The following is a 21,213-nucleotide window of genomic DNA, read 5'->3' as shown; positions in this document are numbered from 1 at the left end:
CACAAAGACTCTACAGATAACTGTGACAAAAAACATAATTCAAAGTAAGGCACTGCCACTACAAGTCCAACACGTTTTCGTGACTAAGAAGTCATTGTGTTTTCTTAAGCCATCCCAGATAATAAGTTACTTCCTTTTGATATAAAAAGTTGTTTTACAAAAAGCCCCTTAAGTTAAATTGAAGTAGCAGACATGACTTGTGATAGTAAGAAGAAATTCATAGGTATGTTAAGCACTTACACCGTTCCTTTCTTTTTGTCAGTATCAAGTTGTTTTGTTGTGATTGCCACTGATTGTCAAGAGTTTGAGAGACTTGCATTACTGTGTGGACTGTGAAAAAACTCAAAGAAATGTTCGAAATGAACAATAATCCTTTCACTCACCATTGTAAAAAAAATCTCGGCGACTACGCAATTGCAATAAGCTAATGGTGACTGAAATAAGTTTGAAATAAAATTAATAATGCCTACTTATGTCAGACTAGGTAACTTGCAGTTTAAAGAGAATAATTTAAATTATCACGTATTATTTAAGAATTTTATTTAAGATTTTTCTAAAAATTGAATCAATGCACTGCGCTGTAATGTTTAATGTAGATGGGAGCTATGGAAAGAGATCAACTGATTTGAAAAAGCCCAGACAATATGGAAAGTGAGTTGGGGTACTTGGGCTAAGGGGTAAGATTTGAATTGACTGAAGAGAAAATGAAACAGATTGTATCAAAAGAGACATGTAGGGGGTGTGACACCCTGATGAGAATAAACAGCTCAAAGTAGTTGACAGACTTCAACAAACTGAAAACCTCTGTTCTTTAAAGTGACTGTACGCCACATTAGGCCTTAGGCTCTTGATGTCATTGTTCAGCCACTGACTGTTCTGAACAAACCCACTAGGCTGTAGTCAATTTAAATTAAAACCATGTAATGTAATAAAGGGATACTCCTGAAGTGTTTTCAATCAAACAGATGGGGATCTGGAGCAGGACAGCGTGTGAATGGGTTAGTTTGATGATTAAAAGCTAAATTCAAACAAGGATCTGTTCGGGTCCAGCAGTTTTGTAAGTTATTGTTACAACTTTCACATCACATTAAAGACTCCAATGCATAGAACAGTTTTGTAAAGTGATATTTTAGTCTTGTATATATACTCCTATAGAAATCAGCAACATTGCTTATTATTTAACTGATAATAAGATGAAGACAGCAGCAGCAAACGGTGAAAATTGTACCATTGGTTTGAAGACTCAACGCATATTACTTCTATTTTTCTTTAATTCCATTCTAAATGGAAAAAGTTTACCTATCATGAGGGAGGTCTTTGGAGCAGTCATAGCATCACTAATTGGGGGCCAGAAGCACCAGGTTTGTGGCCCACTTTGAGATTTGATAGCCATGGAATCTGCGTCCATAAGTGGCCATTAAAAGTTGATTATTAGCCTGTAGATCCCTTCCTGATGGCATCCAATGGCAGTTCAGGGCCACCGTTGCCCTCTTCGAGAATGATACCTGAAGGAGGATACCTATTGTAATATGTCTTCGGAGGCAGAAGTCTCTTCACAAAAGCCCTTTATTTACAATTCCAACAGCAGTAGGCAGAGTGCTATCAGCCAGCAGTCTACCTTCGGGAGTGCTAGAGGAACTGACATTCCCGGTTAAATACAAGGAAAAGACTCCCTGATTGGCCCATCTTTTGACTTCTTAATCAGTGAGTTCATATTCCAATAGGTCAACCTCAATGGCCTGATTGAAGTCATTACACTCTCATGAAAGATAATGACCGGGATTTTCTGACCCCATCATGGCAGGTCCTGCTCCAGGAGAGTCAGAGGCCCAGCCAAAAGTCCATCAACTTTTGGGGCTGGGCGATCCAGTGGCAGGTGGGGGCTGAAAATCCCACCCAATGAGTCAATATGTGGGGCGGCACGGTGGGCCAGTAGTTAGCACTGCTGCCTCACAGCGCCAGGGACCCAGGTTCAATTCCCAGCTAGGGTCACTGTCTATGTGGAGTTTGCATGTTCTCTCCGTGTCTGCGTGGGTTTCCTCCGGGTGCTCTGGTTTCCTCTCACAGTCCCAAAGGCGTGCCGGTTAGTTGCATTGGCCGTGCTAAATTCTCCCTCAGTGTACCCGAACAGGTGCCGGAGTGTGGCGGCTAGGGGATTTTCACAGTAACTTCATTGCACTGTTAATGTAAGCCTACTTGTGACGCTAATAAATACACTTTAAAACTTAAACAATAACATTATCAACACATAAATGCAAACACGTAAGGCTGAACATATACAGCCTTGTGGGGGTTGGGGTAGAGTTGGCTAAGAAAATAGCGGGAAACCACACTGGGGCAATGCCCTGATGCATGCCCACCACCGGGAAACGTTTCCAGAGGTGGGCTAAGAAGTGGGTCAGCCTCCTGCACCATGGAGGTGGGGAGCCAATTTACATAGGTAAGGACCCAATTGCTGAGAATTTAGACCATAAGACCATAAGACATAGGAGCTGAATTAGGCCACTCGGCCCCTCGAGTCTGCTCCGCCATTCAATCATGGCTGATATTTTTCTCATCCCCATTCTTCTGTCTTTTCCCCATAACCCCTGATCCCCTTATTAATCAAGAACCTATCTATCTCTGCCTTAAAGACAGTCAATGACCTGGCCTCCACAGCCTTCTGCAGCAAAGAGTTCCACAGATTCACCACTCTCTGGCTGAAGAAATTCCTCCTCATCCTTGTTTTAAAGGATCGTCCCTTTAGTCTGAGATTTTGCCCTCTAGTTCTAGTTTTGGCCACTCCACCAAATGGTGGGGGAGCGGGTTCCTGCCATATGTGGAGGGTGTCAGTTGAATGGAGGCAACCTCCCTGCAGCAAGCTTCAGGGCCATCGGAGCTGGAGGCTCCATATCACATAGGGAGGGGAGCTGAAGGCCGCAATTGTGACCCACACCAACCTAGCAGGTTCGCCTCCATCCATATGTAATTATCAGGTTGCACCAACACAGTTTGATTACTCCCAAGCAAGAATACTTCCATCCTGCAGCACCTCCTCATTTACTGACCTGCCTCAGCAGCACCCGCCTCTCCTGATGGATCTGCTGAGGTTCCAGATCTGCCAGCCCACTGATTGAGCTGTCAGCATCAAGAAACTGGCTACATTTCTGAATTGAATGAGCGAGCGTGGAGATGGTCAATTAATTGAGGCCACCTCCAAGTGTAACTTTGTGCTGGTTTAGGTCCCAGCAAGTGTGGGCTCATTTTGGTCCCAGCTCCAGAATCCTGAAGCCGCAGCAGAATTCAGCCCGTAAGCTGAAGAGAAAGGTTTGTTTCACTTCTTCATAAATAGCTGAGATATTGTAAAAGGTCAAAAGGTGTATATCAGTTCTATTTTAATGCTTTGACATTAGGGGAAAAATTAAATCGTATTTTCTTCTGTGGAAGAAAATGGATTAAATGAAATATGAGATAAAGACATTGTTTGCCTTTGTGCAATAATTTTATTATCTGATTTAATCAAGTAAAGGTTAGTTAATTAAGGTGTGCTCAACATTCTTCATTGCCTTAATTTCAACAATATTCTGTTTCTCATTTCAATCAGAGGAGCACTTTCTGTTGCTCTCAAAGAATTAAAGACATCCCTGACCACATTCATTTGAGAAAAAGAACTCTAGCTTTTGGGAGCTATGATTTCATTTGGATTTTATTTCTTTCGCTGTCTTTCTATTTGGCTTCGCAGTGCTGTAGGTGCCAGTGCTTTGAAGCTCCAACATTGGAAAGTGGTGGCCAAATCGCTTTCCGGTCATTTCCATTAGAACCCATCCATCTCTCCGCACTTGCATGGGCACCAGACCACCATCTTGATTTGCACGCAGCAGACGCTTGGGCGCCGGAGGCTTGCAAATTGGGCAAATTGTGACATCACAGATTTGTGATGGCACAGAGGAGGCCATTTGGCCCATCTTGTCTTCGCATCATTGTGTCTAAAGCTGATCTGGAGTCCGAATTGCAATTTTGGACTTCACCGGTCCTGTTACTGCTTCCTCTTTAAAAACTCTCAGCTAAACATGCATTCAGTAGCATAATGAAACCCCTTACTTCACCACAACCCTCCCTCCACCACTCCCGCACCCCATCCCACATCCCCCGCTCTCCAGCCACCATTACGATTTAAAGGCACAACATAGGACTTTCAAGTGAGGTGCTTTTGACTTCCTTTTGCTCCTGCAGAGTGAGTGGGTGTTTTGTGTACTGTGTCATTGGAGATATTCTGAAAAAGTTGCTGAAGTCAGAAGGGTTTGATGCTGGACTATAATGAGCAGGTCAGGGAAGTTTGAAGGGCTATTAAGAAAGCCTAATATGATTAATGGCCTATAATCCCTTGTCTGCTGCAATTTAACAGGGACATGGAGCAGAGACAGCAGAGAGGGAGAAAGAGGAAGACTCTTAATAGCTAGCCCCACCCATCAAGGGTCTTCAGGGTGCAGTTCTCCTATCTCCACCCCAACCATGGCCAGATATGAAATGGTTACTTTTTACCAAGGTGGTGATCATTGAACTGCGCCACCTCTCTTCGCAAACCGACAGCAGCACAGCTGGGGCGATTGTCCTATCTGTGGTGAAGATAGGGCATATGGTGAAGATAGCCAGTGGCGTTATGGGTCAGTCCTACCTTCGGGCAGAGAACTGAAAAAGAATCTGCTACAATTCTGCAGAAAAAACATTTGAAGCTGTACTTACCTCATCTGGCCATGTGTGTCCTCCAAATTCAAAGAGATTTGAATTTCTTAAAAGTCTGACTGGATCTCAAATGTGTCTTCTTCTGATTGACTTCAGGACATGGTTCCATCCTAGGCTTTCTTTATCATTTCATCATTGTACCTGAGCAACATAATAACTAACAGAGATTATTCAAATAGAAGCAGATGCAGTAAATGCCGGAGGTATTCGGTAGGACAGGCAAACATGAAACATTTGCTCCTTCAGGTATAAAACCTTGATCCAAACAAAAAATATTACAGATAAATAATGCTTAAGAAGGCAAAGAACAAGGGAGAGAGGAAAGGAGAAACAAAGCACACCCACAAACACAACGACCACCCATGCATGCATTGGCAAAAACATTAAATGGCCTGTAAAATGCTAAGGTGAGGATAGATCAGGAAGTGGTTGATGGGCAGAAATAATATGCACAAGAGGCATGAAAGAAGCATAAATGAGAGAAATTAAAGAAATAAAAGACATACAAAATCTCTTCTCTCTGACGAAGGGTCATCCAGACTCGAAACGTTCCAGCATTTTCTGTTTTTGTTTCAGATTCCAGCATCAGCAGTATTTTGCTTTCATCTCCCCTTCTCTTCTTCCCCTCCCCTACAAGTTGGAAACTAAGATGTTGGAGAAGTAAAAACTGGTAAAGCAGATTGCTCTGGTGGGCATCGCACACACCTCCTTCCCAATTGATGGGACAGCTAAAACCAAAGAGCTTTGGGGTTTGTAGAAATGGTCGGTTTCTCAGGAGCACAACTGACTACACTCAAATCATCATCATGGCACAACAGGACCAGTCAAGCATTTTCACTAAATGCAAAAGGTTCCACTCCATCAGTGTCCAGTTAGTATCTGACAACACCAAAAGAATCATTCAGGTTTTTGCCAGATGCCCAGGCAGTTCCTGTGATTCATTCATCCAACATCCCCCCCCAGCAATGTCAGAGGATGGCCGCTTCAGGAAATGGGCTACCCTCACCTCCCACCCATCGACCTCTAACTTAGTTCATGAACAGCCTTTCAAAATTCCACATTGCCTGGCCAGCTCAAGTGGAATCAAAGCCATGCCAGTATAAGCAGTACCACCATGCTCACTGTGGGGCTCCCACAGCAATGATGTATTTGCTTTGGTGGATCTGAAAACTTCCTGTAATATGCTTCAGAGAGACTCTCCTGCTCAACTGTGTCCTCCAAAGTATAGTTTAAAAGGGGGTATTGCTACTGATCGAGGCAGGTGAACAAGATGCACCAAACACAATTTGTACTTATATTTTTGCAACTTGTTTTATACAAGTTATGTCTATTTTATGCCCAAGAGCCCAGCACAACTGAAAGGAGCCTCCAGACTTTAAGATTTCTCCCAAAAAAAACTATGTTCCCAACGTGCGGAAAAACGGGAGTATTTCCCACTGTTTCTTTTAGTGTAATTACCAGAGCAAATCTGAGCACTGCAGAGTGCCTCCGCGGGATTCACCCTGGGAAGGAGGAGACGGGGCCTATTCCTGCCCGAGAGGCCGGCAGCAGAGCGCATGTGCAAATCTGTCAGAGCAGAGATCAATGCATGCACACTGGTTCCCCCCATTTGAATGGACCTACCTAACATTAAGTTGATCTTTCTCTACACCCTAGCTATGACTGTAACATTACATTCTGCACTCTCTCCTTTCTTTCTCCCCTATGTATTCTATGAATGCTATGCTTTGTCTGTATAGCGTGCAAGAAACAATACTTTTCACTGTATACCAATACATGTGACAATAATAAATCAAATCAAATCATGCTGATGTTGCTGTTATTGGAGTGCGAGTACAGTACTTCCTCCCTGCTCAATTTTTAATTCAGCAAAGAGTGCTTACAAAGAAAACAGATTCTGTTAGAAAGGCGGGTGTGATGAGGTAGTTTCTCTTCCTCCCAATGTGTTCCCAACTGGCACCAATTTCAAGCAAGAAAAGGGGAGTTAGCTTTAATTCCCTTGTACGTGGCAGAGTTGACACATGTAAAGTAATAGCTCATTTTCAATTGCCATGTTTAGCATATGTCTCATGTTGGCTCTGCAAGGCCTGCAGGCCGGTCCCATGAGTTCAGCTCAGCCAGCAGTTGCTGCCACTGCGCAGCCCCCCTTAGCCTCGAATGCTAATAGCTTTGAATCATGTTCAATGGTGATGTTAATTTTCCAGCAAAAGCATTATGGGTATAAGTGTACCTGACATCTCCAGTCAATGAGCATGAGTCTTTGTGTATTTTTGTGTATGTGTGTGTGTGCGCGCGAGCGCGTGTTACATTCCTGCAGATGGTATTCTACTGAATATGTCCTTCTGTGGAAAATTGCACAGTTCTAAACCTCTAGGTGCAGGAGGCTGTTAACAGTTGCTGATGATAGTAGGCAAACATTAACATAATAATTAGTGTCTTGTAATTGTTTCATTAAAACCAGTTGTTCCATTTCTCCTCATGTTTTCCCAGAAGAGAAGCTGAATTTGGATGACAGCCAGTGGGAGGACATCCACGTCGTCACCGGAGCACTAAAGATGTTTTTCAGAGAGCTGCCTGAGCCACTTTTTCCATACAGTTTTTTTGATCAATTCGTAGATGCCATAAGTAAGTACAATACAATGTTAATTTAACCCTCAGAGCACTAAAGAGCAATTCTCTATTCTGTACACAACCACTTAGCAGGATGTGGTTAATATTTTTTTAAATTTGCTAGCTGAATGGCATCCATAAATCAGTGCCCCGAATGTAGTTGCATTTATTCAGTTCCAGTTTCTTAATATTCATGACAGCAATTTATTTTGATAGTACACTTTTGTACTTCATTGCAATGTTGTAACACTGAAAAATACAAGCTGTCTCACTTAAATTTACAACCAATGTTTAGTTCAACCTGATTGTTTGTCACAACGTCTGTAAGCAGATTTCCAACCAGAAGGTTCGGAGGAATTATAAACTATTGGTTTAATTACTACACATTCCCAAGCTTCATTCTTCAATTGCATGTTGGACTTTATTACTTAAAAAGTCTCACTGGCACAAATCAGACGTGGTTTTAGCAGTTTTTGTTTCGTTGTTAAAGCGTTTTCTTTACAAATCTTTGAAAGAAAACACTTGGAGTGAATAATGAGGAGAGAGGGAGAAGGCCTTCCCACTTGTATATGCATTAAACTTAAGTAACAGGATCAATTCATCCTATTTATTTTTAACATTCTAATTCGGAAAAACTTTCAACTTATTATATGGAAACAAATTGCACCTTTGGCCACAGAGGTTGAATGGCTAAACATACTTGATCTGTGTGATCTTTGGTTTCTGTCAGGAAAAAGATACAAGTCTTACCAGCAGACTCAAGAACAGCTTCTTCCATGCTGTTATCAGACTTTTGAATGGTCCTATCATATATTGAGCTGATCTTTCTCTTCACCCTACCTGTAACTGCAGCACTATATTCTACAGCCCATCCTTTCCCTTTTCCCCTATGCACTTCATGAACGGTATGCTTTGCCTGCTTGTGCAAGAAGCAATACTTTTCACTGTATCCCATGTGACAATATATCAAATCAAATCAAAATAAATAGCTTTAGGGATAAAAATAGAAGATGTTGGAAATGCTCAGCAGGTTAAGGCAGCATCTGCGGAGGGAGAAACGGAGTTAACATTTCAGGTCAATGAGCTTTCATGAGAACTGGTGAAAGTTAGAGATGTAACAGACTTTAAGTAAGTGCAGAGGCAGGGAAATTTTGGGAGGCATAGAAAGAATAAATGGGAAGGCCTGTGCCAGTGTGGAAGGCAGGAGTGATCAGATGACTGAAGGGATGATGGTCCAAGGGAAAAGCAGGTGGTAATGGGGGCAAGAAAAAAAAGGTTGGGTACAGAGGAAATATAAATAACAATAGCAGCAAAATTACCAAGAACTACTGCCTGTAATGAAATAGGTGTGGTAGTTATGATCTGAAATTGTTGAACTCCATGTTGAGTTGGGAAGGCTGTAAAGTCTCCCATTGAAACCCAACGTGCAGTTTCTCAAGTTTCTATTGGTGTGGAGGAAATCAGTATCATTTTGGGTTTGTTCATTTTTTTTTTTTTAATTTTGCCGATAAAGATTCCATCATAACAAAAATTCCTGGTATAAAAACAAGCTTATTAGATTCCCTGGTTATAATATTGATTTCAATAATCTGAAAGCAATCTGGAGCACGAGAGTAGAATAACATATATTAAAGTTTTTACTATTTCAACTTACATACCTTTGCAATATACTAGGACATTATACAGCATTGAATGTTTTCCGTTTATTTCATTCACACTTTGGCAGCGTTGATCATTTTTAAGACTCTGAATCATAGTTTATTGAATTTATATTCTAACAACCTGTTCTGCTACAAACTCCAGGAATGAAATCATCCTGCATTTCCTCACTAAGATAAACTTCATCATGTATAGAATCATAGAATCCCTACAGTGCAGAAGGAGGCCATTCGGACCATAGCATCTGCACTGACCACAATCCCACCCAAGCCCTACCCCATAACACCATGCATTTACCCTATCTGGTCCCCCTGACACTAAGGGACAATTTAGCATGGCCAATCCATCATGTATTGAAATACAACTTTCAAATCTGTTGTATTTCTTGCAAGATAATCATAGGTTCACGGAGTGCAATTCTCCCAATTTGCGATTAAATGCTGGGGTGAGAGCGGGAATGTGAAATCTTCAAGCCCCAGTCTTGTTAATTATGCACCCCTGTGCTTTGCGCCATATTCAATGGCAGAACAGGCCTCAATGGCGTGTAGCCGGCATTGTGTCTGGGTGCGTATTGAAAATGCAGCCAACATCACTGACCCACCCTTGACGAAAGAAAGCGGGTGACCTGAAAATGAAGATAGATCTCCGGGAACATTCTGAAACCAAAAGATGGACCTCCTGAGAATGAAGATGTAACTACAAGAACACTCTGAGAATGGAAGATGAATCTTGTTTCAGGACACTTGATCTGGAAGGTCCACCTGCAGATACATCCCTGACTTACTGCTGTGGTGTTCCAGTGTCCAGGGTGACAGGTACCTCAACCCTGAACTCTGAAGGCAGCCCCAGACATTGTTCAGATGAGTCTGTACATCACGTTGTACGAATGTGTTTCATGCAGTGTATTTTCCTGCTGGCAACATGGAGAATCTGGCCTGGGGCCAGGGTCAGGGGAGGGAGTTTGGGACTTTATCTGCATTCCATTAATGGGATGCAAATGAGGTTCATGCTGTCCTCTGGCAGGTTTTCCGATCTGCCATGGCGACAAAACCGGCTTCTGACCCTCCCACCATATTCTTCCACCGTGCCTGCGATCAAACATACCAATGGGAGCTTGGGAGATTTCTGCATTGGGTGGAATTTTGTCCTCTGCTGTCTGGGACAAGAAAACAGGCATGCAGCTCTCCAGCTGTAGGGCAATCTAGAACAAGAGGTCATAATTTTACAATAAGGGGGAGCAGATTTAAAACAGAGATGAGGAGAAATAACTTCTCTCAAAGGGTCGTGAGTCTGCGGAATTCACTGCCCCACAGCGTAGCGGATGCCCAGAGGTTGAGACAATTTAAGGAGGAGATCGACAGATTTTTAATTAGTGCTGGGTTGAAGGGTTATGGAGAACCAGCAAGAGAGTGGAGTTGAGGCTGAAATGAGATGAGCCGTGATCGTATTAAATAGTGGAGCAGGCTCGAGGGGCTGAATTGCCTCCTCGTACTCCTAGTTCTTATATTGTGCCCTTATATTATGTTCTCATGTTATGATCTGTGTTCCAGACTCAGCAGGAGGCATGCATGCCTTCCATAACATTGAATGACTGGGCACAATTAAGAACTAACTGCCCTTTTATACGCCTTGATTTGCTATCCCCCACAGACAGGCAGGCTTAGGATTAGGGTTAACTGCTGCTGCCTTCAGGAAAATCATCAGTATATGAGAACATGCAGGGAGTGGATCTGACACCTTGTTCCAATTTTCCACATTCTCCTCACGTCACCAACTCCAAAGCTGCCTCCACAAGGCCAAGAAATTCTGCCCCGTGTTTCAGCTGAATGTGGATCAGTTTGGATTCAATTTTTTAAAATTCAAGCTTTTTGATTTAATTTGCCTATATTAGATTCACTGCCATTTTTATATATATATATATATATAGAAACTGAATTAGGTCCAAAATGTACTGGTTTTGCTCTGTGCTATATTGGTTACATAGGGGTTAACCCACTCAAAGCAAATGAATTAACATCTTCATCTATTGAACTATTACACCAATCAAAAAGCTTTATCAAAAGACTTTCATATAAGTCATATGTAATATGTGTACAATTATGGAAATAACCACATGATTCCTTCTCTCCAGTATGTTACTAAGATGAATAATTAAACACATGCTAATATGGAATGTGCTAAAAACAAAAAAAAAATGAGAATTGCAATTATATAGTTTGGTGATTTTTTTTCTCTTGAAGTATTTTCTGTTCCTTTTTTCAATCGGGAGTTGCAGCTTCTCCTATTTCCCTCAATGCTCTCTTTTTGCAGCACCCGTCCTCGATGTGGAAACACCACGTGAATTGCAAAATGTCTGTCAGCTCATAGCTGCACCTCATTAACGTACCTGATCTGGGCTAAAGCTACGGTCCCATTTATGTTTTAGACATGCCACTTCTGCATTCCATATCCTACAAGCAGTTTAAAATAAAGCTTCGTGATTAAATTGACTGGTACAATGGCAATAAATTAAGCAAGTACAGTATGTCTTGATTGCTTCTCGTGCTATCAGTGGACATGTCTGATTAATCAGACAACTGGAGACTCATTTTATCATAAATGGTTCTGCCAGCTGTTTTTTGTGGACTTCAATTATCTTGCATTTCAGGTATAGACCATAGATTGTTTGTACAACAATTATATCTGGTCTCTTGCTATCCAATATCTTCCTTCTTGAGCACTTCATTCTTGATTCTGTTACGTCAGGAAGATTTTAGACAATTATGTGATGGGTTCTGTTTCATGATAACATTAGCAATGATAACATTAGTCTCAGAATACTATATCATGGAATTAAGTGATGTACATACAGCCCAAAATTATTGATAGATTTGTACCCTGATTGCACCGCTCCAATGTACACATCTAACCGATTCTCTTCCTAGCACAACACAGTCCTACATCCAACTGAATTAAGCAATACAAAAATGAAGAAAAATGAAAAATTCCGTACCTGGCTACTAAGTCTTTTCAATTAATTTATTTTCAATTTGTTCCTGCACTGCAAGCAAAATATACTCCAAACTATAATTGAAGATTCACCACTGATGGCTAATCTCCACATTGATAAGGATCTCTTTCTCTAATGATGTCTATAAACTGAAAATGGTGTACAAACATATAAAAAGAGGGAGAAAAGACAATTAAATCCAACTGGGCTGTACAGCCATCCACTGATGCAACCCTGTTAACTAGTCACCCATCCCTTATCTATGCTATCTCAGGAAGAGGGAAACAAAATTTGTGAAGAATTCACAAGAAGCTCGAGGAAACGGCTCCCTGACTTCCATAAGGCAATTCAGCAAGATCTAAGTGATAGATCATGACTCATCGCAATCACTACTAACTAACAGCTTATCCTCTGTAACTGGAAATACCCTCTTCTATCAAGAACTTGTCAAGCTCCCTTATTAAAGGTTGTAGTGACTCCACACTCACCACATGTCACAGCCATCTGTTCCAGACGGCAATGGCTCTCTGTGAAAACAAATACTTCCTGACATCTAATCTAATTTTGCCGTTGGATTTTAAAGGCAGAAATGCTCGACCCGCCATTGCATGCATTTCAATAGTAATATAACCTCACTACACAGTCTCATCAGCATTTTAAAACTGTAATTGTATTCGCTTTCAGAAAATGCTTCTGCAAAGTAATAACAGTACCATTTCGGTGCATATCCTCCAAACTGCACATTCTAAGACTTGGAATCTTCCTTCTCCATCCTCCTGCACTCTCTCTAGGATTTATATGCAATAACACCTCATCACGAACTCTGTGGCCACTTCTACCAACAGTCAACTTGTCCAGTTTTTAATGAGCCATAATGTCTTCCCATTAAATATCAGGCAGTTAAAATTGTTGCAACATTGAAGTCCTGCTAGAGGCTGAGATGGGGTTCCAACACTAGGGACCAGTTTTTCATCTCCAAATGGAAGTGCGAATTGGGGTGCATGTTCTGAGTTAAGTCCTTCTATCTTGGAATCCAGGTATGGGACTTCACATACTCTGGTACCTGCTTAACACTTGTTTATTAATACTACATCTGAACAGGTCATAGAGTTACCATATTGCTCCGCGGCATCATTCCAACCTTTCTCTCATGGGTCTAACTCATGACTGACAGATGGAGCGGGTGCATCCTCACCTACATACGTTTGTATATTCCATCTATAAACTGTTTATATATCCTCTCAAGGTATTCTACTTCTTAGCAATAACATAAAACTATGGACGGAATTTTCTGCTCTGGGACGAAGTGCCGTGTCAGTGGCAGAAAGTCAGAGGGATGTGGAATGCAGTGGGTAAACCCGCCAAATTGCAAGATGTTCAGCTAATTATGAAGCCATGAGGTTCACTTTGAATCTCATGGTGGGTCAGGCAGGAAGTCTTCCACTCCACCATCATGACCGGACACAGACATTTCAAAGGAACCCAGCCACCTTTTGTTTTCAATGGAAAGACCAAGGCTGAGGGGAGACCTGATAGAGGTCTACAAAATGATGAGAGGCATAGACAGGGTGGATAGTCAGAGGCTTTTGTGTCAATTACAAGGGGCACAATTTCAAGGTGAGGGGGGGAACATTTAAGGGAGATGTGCGGGGTAAGTTTTTCATGCAGAGAGTGGTGACTGCCTGGAACGCGCTGTCAGAGGAGATGGTGGAAGCAGGCACATTAGCAACATTTAAGAGGCATCTGGATGGGTTCATGAATAGGGAGAGAATGGAAGGAAATGGTCCAAGTAAAGGCAGAAGGTTTTTGTTAGTTTAGTTAGAGCATCGTGATTGGCATGGGCTTTGTGGGCCGAAGGGCCTGTTCCTGTTCTGTAATTTTCATTGTTTCTTTACCGCCGCCGCCCCCCCCCCCCCCCCCCCACCCCCGACATGCAGAGTTGCCCTTCACCAGATCTCCCACTGCAGAGTTACCCTTCGCTAAACACCCCCTCCCCCTTGCAGAGTTGCCTGTCACTGGACTCCCCTTGGATCTCACCTCCCAACCTCCCCTTCCTTCCTGTGTTCCAACCTCCCTTCTTCCTTCATATTCCTGCCATCAGCTACACACTATACTGCCCGTACCCAAAAGAAGAGCAGTGCAAATTTCGAAGGTGGCATTTAATGGCAGGGAAGTGAAAGAGATCTCCCACACCAGGTGCACATTTGCAGAAGAGTCTGGTTTTCTGCTGGTGGGGCAGAAGATTTCACGGGGGTGAAATTACAGTTTGCCGCTCTGATTAATGAATATTCATGACATGCAAATTCCAATCCTGATACTCACCAGCAGGAAAGGTGGCCCGCCATGAACCCACCATAAAAGTGCTGAGGGAAATGTTCCAAATGTTTTTCCTACCGGCGGATTTTCAACTCTTACCCTCACTCCAAATTTTCCAGTCCCACCCACCACAATTCCAGCCACTAGAAAATCCTGCCCTATGTCTTTAACAATCTACTTTGTATTTCTATAAACCCCTTTTTAGAAACTACAGATTCCAGCCAACTCTCACTCCTACTCTTCCCCAGCCCACATCACAGTCCTGGGGGATTCAATCTCCCTCAGTATTCTTGGCCCTTAGAACAGACATCTTGCAGATGTGAGGACATTCTTTTGCATCTGGTAGGACATCCTTATCTAAAGAGCAGAACAACATTTTAGCAGCATTGCTGGGATGCTGAATATAAGTTGCAGGATGACTGAACTTCAACAAAAGACTGATTCAAAAGAGAACACTGAAGATAATTGAGCTTTGGACCCTCTGGGACCAGTAGAGAAGAATTCAGGACACTTTGAGGAACTTGTTGCCCCCGTGAAGGACTTTGGGAAGTAGCTTCAGAAGAGGAATGATCTTTAGCTTCAATGAAGACTGTCACAGCTATATCATTCATTGCTGTATTAAAGAATGAAAAGGCACTGAAGATTTAAGATTGCAATGAACGTAGACCATGAAGGAAAAAAAAACAAAGTTTCCTGTAAGACTGCCAGGAAAAGTAGAGATGATTTCCCACCCATATTTCTGGAAGGTTGTCTGGTTTCCATTTGCTGTGGTGAGGGAACCGCACTTCTATGCTGAGATTTGTTGAGAATATGTTGACAAGAAGCCATGGGTGAGATTCTCCAGCCTCCCAGCTGCGTGTTTCCCACCGGCAGGAGGTGGCACGTTGTTTGTTAGTGGCGGGATTCTCCGGTCCAGCTGCTGTCAATGGGAATTCCCATTGACATCACCCCACGCCGGTGGGAAACTTGCGGGCGGGGATGTGCTGCCGGCAAGATTGGAAGATCCCACTGACATGAACGGCCAGAGAATTCCAGCCAATATCTTCTATAATGAGACAAATTTCCCACAGATAATCAACTCAGAGACAAGATTTCTGTACTGCATTCTGCACCTTCACAACTGGTAAAGATTCTGTGCTGACCTGCAGCTCTGGAGGGAAAAAACTTCCACCCTTGGGAGGTACCAGCTCTTAAGCAAAGTGATCCTCTATGCATCTGACCTGAACTCAGGCAAGGCATTCTCTGTGGAAGACTCTTCGTGAACAATAGGAGATAAAGTAGGCAATACATACATTTGATGGAACTAAGATCCAAACACTGCTCAATCTAAAAAGACAACAAAGACTTCATCTGGTGTGTCCATCAACAGGAAATATGAATCATTCTCCAAAGATCAAGGGATTCTTCTTCATCACTCTCTAGGAAGAACCAATTCAGGTCTATCAGGTCTTCATGGCAATGGCCACAATCTGCTACAATGTCTTCGGTATGCTCCAGCTCTGGCCTTACTTCCTGATTAACTGAGAGATTCACAACTTCACTCTCTGCCCTGTGGCTAATGGATGGTGTCTCTGAAAGAAAGGAATTCACTGTTGATTATATAAACTAGCTTCACTCCTGAAGGCTGATTTTCCATGCTTCTAAACAACAGGTTGAAGAATGAAAAAGGCAAATCTGATCTTGTGACATCAGGACATGACTGATTTGCTGGAGACATTAAGCGTGACCGGGAAGTGATGTGGCGGTCATAAAACAAAACAAAGATCGGCCGTGGATGGAAACCCAGGCAGTGGACTTACTGTTAGTCTTGGCTCAGGTGGAACAGGCAATCAGGGGTGAGGCACGTGGTGTCCAGCAGCGGGCAGAAATTTTAACGTAGAACCAGGAGGAATATTCCTACACCTTCTTAAATCCATAATTGAATCCAGTTTTCACCCAAGGCACTGAAAAGGTTGTTTCTCCGCAGCCACGTTGTCATTTTGGTCCTCTATGACCCCAAAAAGGGATTTTTAAATGGAAAGATGGACACAAACACCGACATGAATCATGCAGGACAATGACGCCTCCATGGATCTTTGTGATAAAACATTCATTTGTACCTATATTTGAAAAGGAATGCAGATGATTAATGTCGTACCACGGAGACAGAGGCTATTCAATGAAGTCATTCCATGATGTGGAGATGCCAGTGTTGGACTGTGGTGGGCACAGTAAGAAGTCTCACAACACCAGGTTAAAGTCCAACGGGTGTATTTGGAATCACGAGCTTTCGGAGCACTGCTCCTCCATCAGGTGAGTGGAAAGGTAGGTTCACAAACACGGCATATATAGGCAAAGACATAATTGCAAGCTAATGATTGGAATGCAAGTTACCTGTAAAGACTCGCAATCCAACCATTACTTTGCAATTGTGTCTTTGCCTATATATGCCGTGTTTGTGAAACTACCTCTCCACTCACCTGATGAAGGAACAACGCTCTGAAAGCTCATGATTCCAAATAAACCTGTTGGACTTTAACCTGGTGTTGTGAGACCTCTTACTGTGTCATTCCTTGAGGCATCCATGCACCAGTCAAATTATGGAATTATTATCAACCATATAATTGATGTTTTGAAGAAGTGCCTGGACTGATCAGAGATAGCCGGATAGTTTAATCCACTCCCACAGGGAGGGATTTCAAAATAATTATCATCTGCTCTGTACTTCATAATCTCACCTTGCAAAGAACTCAGCATGCGTTTTCTAATGATTGTGTAAAGATGCTCATTTACCAGTTTAGGGAAAACACACTTCATTTATTTACAGGTTAATACTATACAGAGACTTGCAGCCCCATGGCTGCAATCAGCTCCCAAGATGACTCTGAGTACAGAAGCCCGCACTTATCAGGGCGATCCCCCACCCTGCTCCTCGATTGGTCCCCTGGATCATGTGACCCTTACTGTGCAGAGTGATCCTTAAAGGGACAATCATCACATCCCTCCCCCTCTAAGTCCCTTTGTACAAATGGCAGTACTCAATTTATAGAGTCCCAGATAATTAAACATTTAGTACATGAATTTAGTCAATTAAAAATCAAGTCTTTCAAGAGGTTTGTGGATCCTTGTGGAGTGGCGTCACTCCTCTGTCTGGGGCACTTCCACAGGATTGCTATCAACCAAAACTACAAGAACAGGTCTCTCTTCAGGCACAGGCAGTTCAGTTCTATCTGTTTCCACGGAGACATTGGTTGTGCCTGCCACAGGAAGACCAGGTACTTCAGTGCTAAAACAGTCAAAAACATTTTCTGATGGCAATATACTTCCTGATGGCAAAATTGGCTGCTGGGACAACTCTTTTTTTCAGATGATCTGTGTTCTCAGACAATCCTTCTTTCTACTTTATCACTTGATAAAGATATGGGTCCAGTTTTAGAGACAATGATTCCAGAGACTCAACTTGACCCACTACCGAAATCCCTCACATACACGACATCATCCACCATAAACAACTGTGTTGACTGATATGAATCATGGCTTGCCTTCTGACTGCTTTGACTAGTTTCTACCTGCGCACCCCCCCCCCCCCCACCCCCCAGCAAACTTGCTAACACAAGGCTGTCTTGTTCTGAGATAATGGTTCATTAACAACTCTGCTGGCGGATCTCCCTTTATTGCATGTGAAGTGCTCTGGTAGCCGTAAAGGAAGTATGAGATTTTGGTCTTCAGGGTTCCTCCTGACTGCTTCTTTAAGCCAGACGTAGAAGTTTGGACGGCTCGCTCAGCTAGTCCATTGGATGTCATACTCCTTCTAGATACCTTTGTGTTATTTCGGCTCTCGCGATGACTCTGAATATAGAAGCCTGCGTTTACCAGGCTGATTCCCCACACTGCCTCCCAACTGGTTCCCTGGGTCATGTGACCCTTACTCTGCAGATTGATCCTTAAAGGGACAATCACCACTGATTGGGATAGCCAAGACATGGCAAAATGAGAAGGAGAAAATGCCAATACTGAATTAGCAGAGCTGCCAGCAGTATGGGAAGGAAGATTGGCATAACAGGCAATATTTCCATGTGGCTTTCAAGGATTGTTACAGCTGCAACATTTCATTGAAGCAACTCAATTTGCCATGCCCAAACTAACCTTGTCATGCGTTTGCATAGTCAATTCTGATCTGTTGGCATTTTATGTTGGGACCTTTCCAAATAACAACTAAAGACAAACAAATACTCACCCAAAGTTAAAGTGAAATGTCAAGGCATTTATTTTATTTGTTTGTAGCTTGGGTTAGCGTTATACTCCTTTGTGATATCTTTGCAGTGTTTCAGACTTGTGGGCCGGAATTCTACCATCCCACCCACCACAGGAATCGGAGCGGGCATGGGACGGACCTCAGGTGGGATTTTACGGTTTCAGGCCTAGCAAGGCCGTAAATTCCCACCCCTTAGCACATCTTAAGGGCTTCTCCTGTTCAGGTAGTGCAAGTATTGACTGGGTCTAAGGTTTCACTGGGGGCCTGTTGAGATTCAAGGGGTTGTAAACCTCTCTGGGCTGTAATTTTGAGAGCTTGGCCTGTGAGTTGGCTATGGCCAGGACTGCAGTGTTGACCAGTTTCCTGTGCCATACTTGGTGCACCAAGTGCTTCTGGTGGGAAGGAAATGGAAATTAATCACTTAATTTGTGTGTCTTTCTTTCAATTCTCGTAAAGCACGTGTAGCTCCCGATAAATCCAATTGATGTTTCTCACAGAACTCAACAGCAAGTTGTTGAATAAGCATCCTCTGACCAATAGCCCAGGTTTTGAAAAATTCTGATTGCAATTCAGAAGACTATTGCTATTTCCTTTTCATTGACTGGTCCACCATTGTGGGAAGAAATGCTTTTATTGATTGAGATTCTTGTGGACACAATAGGAAAAGTTTCCCCTGTGCATTGTATATGCTAAAATTGTAAGTGCATTTGTTAGGAGCATACGTACTATTTCAACACTTCCCCTCCAGCACTCAGCACCAGAATTTCTTTTTGAAAACCTGTTTCTTGCTGACGTGCTGAGGACTGCAGGACCCTGTCTGCCTGCCTCAGCAGTGCCTACCTCTCCTGGTGGTACTGCAGAGGTTGCTGATTTGCCAGCCCGCTGATTATGTTGGCAGCTCTCAGGAGGCAGGTGTGAATAGGACGTCCAGCCCAGTGACAGCCACTAAAATGGCTGCCCCTCATAAAATGACAGAGGGAACGTCTGCCATCGGCGGCACGTTTCTTTCAGACCGACAGCACAATTGGCAAAATTCAGCCCATCAACACCTTTAAAGAGCTGGATTCATAGGTCATTGAAGTCGCAAAATGTCGCAATTAGAATCAACCATTTATAGTTGGAAATATAAGAATAGATGTCCTCCATCATTAATGCAAATGGAAGAAAATGTTTCTACATTCCAGTCCAAAACATAATTTTACATAATTTATCTTTCCCCTTTCAAGAGGAAAGTTTGGCTTTTAGGTAAAGTGATGAAAGAGTGTGATCATTAGACAGAAATGTCAACCATATCATGAGAGTTACATTACTTAAGGTTCTCGAGGTCAAATTTGAGGGAGTTTAACAACTGCTTTGTAGAAGGATTCAAGACAGTGGCAATGCCTGAGAAACCAGGAGATCTCTATGTTCGAAATATTATCTATTTGCTTGATTTTTTAAAAAACCATTTACCTGAAGAGCAACAATGACGAATAATTCAGTCTTAATGAAATCTCTTTATTCAAAATTAGTCTGTAGATCACAGTGATCAATTTTGTATACTTTTATCACAAATGAGAAGAGTTAAAGTTTTAATTTCCCCTTTCGGCAACTGCCTGATATGCTTGGTTGTCTTGTGTTGCATAACATTCCTCTGCATGCTATTTTAATGCAATTGTTAGCCAATTAAAAATAAATAGGCTGGCAAATCGATTAAAATGACACACAACAGAGCTTAACACAAATGTGCTGGAGAAAATTAAACCCATTGGGATAGTATGGTAAAATAGGCTTTGAAGGGTTAAATGACAATTGCAAGATATATCTTTGGCTTCAGTGAAAAAAAACTCTTAGGACGGATGACTAATTAATGTAAGTAACTTTAAACAGATATTTTATTGACTTGCCCTCTTTAATTAAGTAGATGTATTTCAACCCAGGTGAAAATTATCTTTTGAATTCACAGTTTATGGATGTATCACAGTTTGTGGATACCACATTTTAATTGGTTTTCCTTATACAGTTGCTTAACAAATGTTAACTGTGCATTTTAATCATTTCCTATATTCTTCATGCACATAACAATTTACTGTGCAGTAGAAGTTAAATAATTTTCTCTGTTACAAACTTGCTGCAGGTACAGCATTGCTAGCAATCGGTATGGGCCATGCCTCATGAATCTATGCTGTTGAACCAAAGAATCAAACCACCAAGTTAATGGGCAGTAAGTTTACATCCTTCAAGACAAAAAAAAAAATTTGCAAAAAGTATAAGCCATATTTGGAACCATTTAGAAGGTTAAACCTTTGTCATCTTTGCCATTTCCCTTCCAATCTGGGAAGGAACAATAAAGAATACTATCTGATTAATTTCCATTTTATTATACAGTTTCAATCCCTAAGTGTAACACTGACATTGTGTTGTAGAGGGGCAACACATTTATAGAACACTGGTTCTGTTCATTTTTCGATACCAGCTCTGGACTGTTTAGGGCAGGAATATTTTGAAAGCCATACTTTAAGTGGAGCATGTCCCATTGCATCAAGTAATTTTTTTCATTCTCCAGATGTTTATCTCTGATCTGGTGTTGCCAAACTCGCAGAATTTTATGCTGAATACTCCCACTTCTGAAAGACTATATTTTGATTGCCAAAATTCATTTTATGTACAGTCGCCGATCATTGTAAGCAAAAAAAAATATTTT

The 21,213-nt window shown here is 42.1% G+C and overlaps 1 protein-coding gene across 1 annotated transcript in view; it reads left to right on the top strand.

Annotated features, from left to right (window-relative positions):
- arhgap15 (Rho GTPase activating protein 15) overlaps positions 1-21,213 on the top strand; it is a 730,777-nt gene that overhangs the window by 623,735 nt on the left and 85,829 nt on the right. The window contains exon 13 of the mRNA XM_078228014.1: positions 7,213-7,347. Coding sequence (XP_078084140.1) covers positions 7,213-7,347 — 135 coding nt within the window. The remainder of the gene's footprint in view (positions 1-7,212; positions 7,348-21,213) is intronic.

This window comes from Mustelus asterias, chromosome 14, assembly GCF_964213995.1.
Source record: "Mustelus asterias chromosome 14, sMusAst1.hap1.1, whole genome shotgun sequence".
Classification (NCBI taxonomy): domain Eukaryota; kingdom Metazoa; phylum Chordata; class Chondrichthyes; order Carcharhiniformes; family Triakidae; genus Mustelus; species Mustelus asterias.
This window is presented reverse-complemented; position numbering and strand designations above follow the sequence as displayed.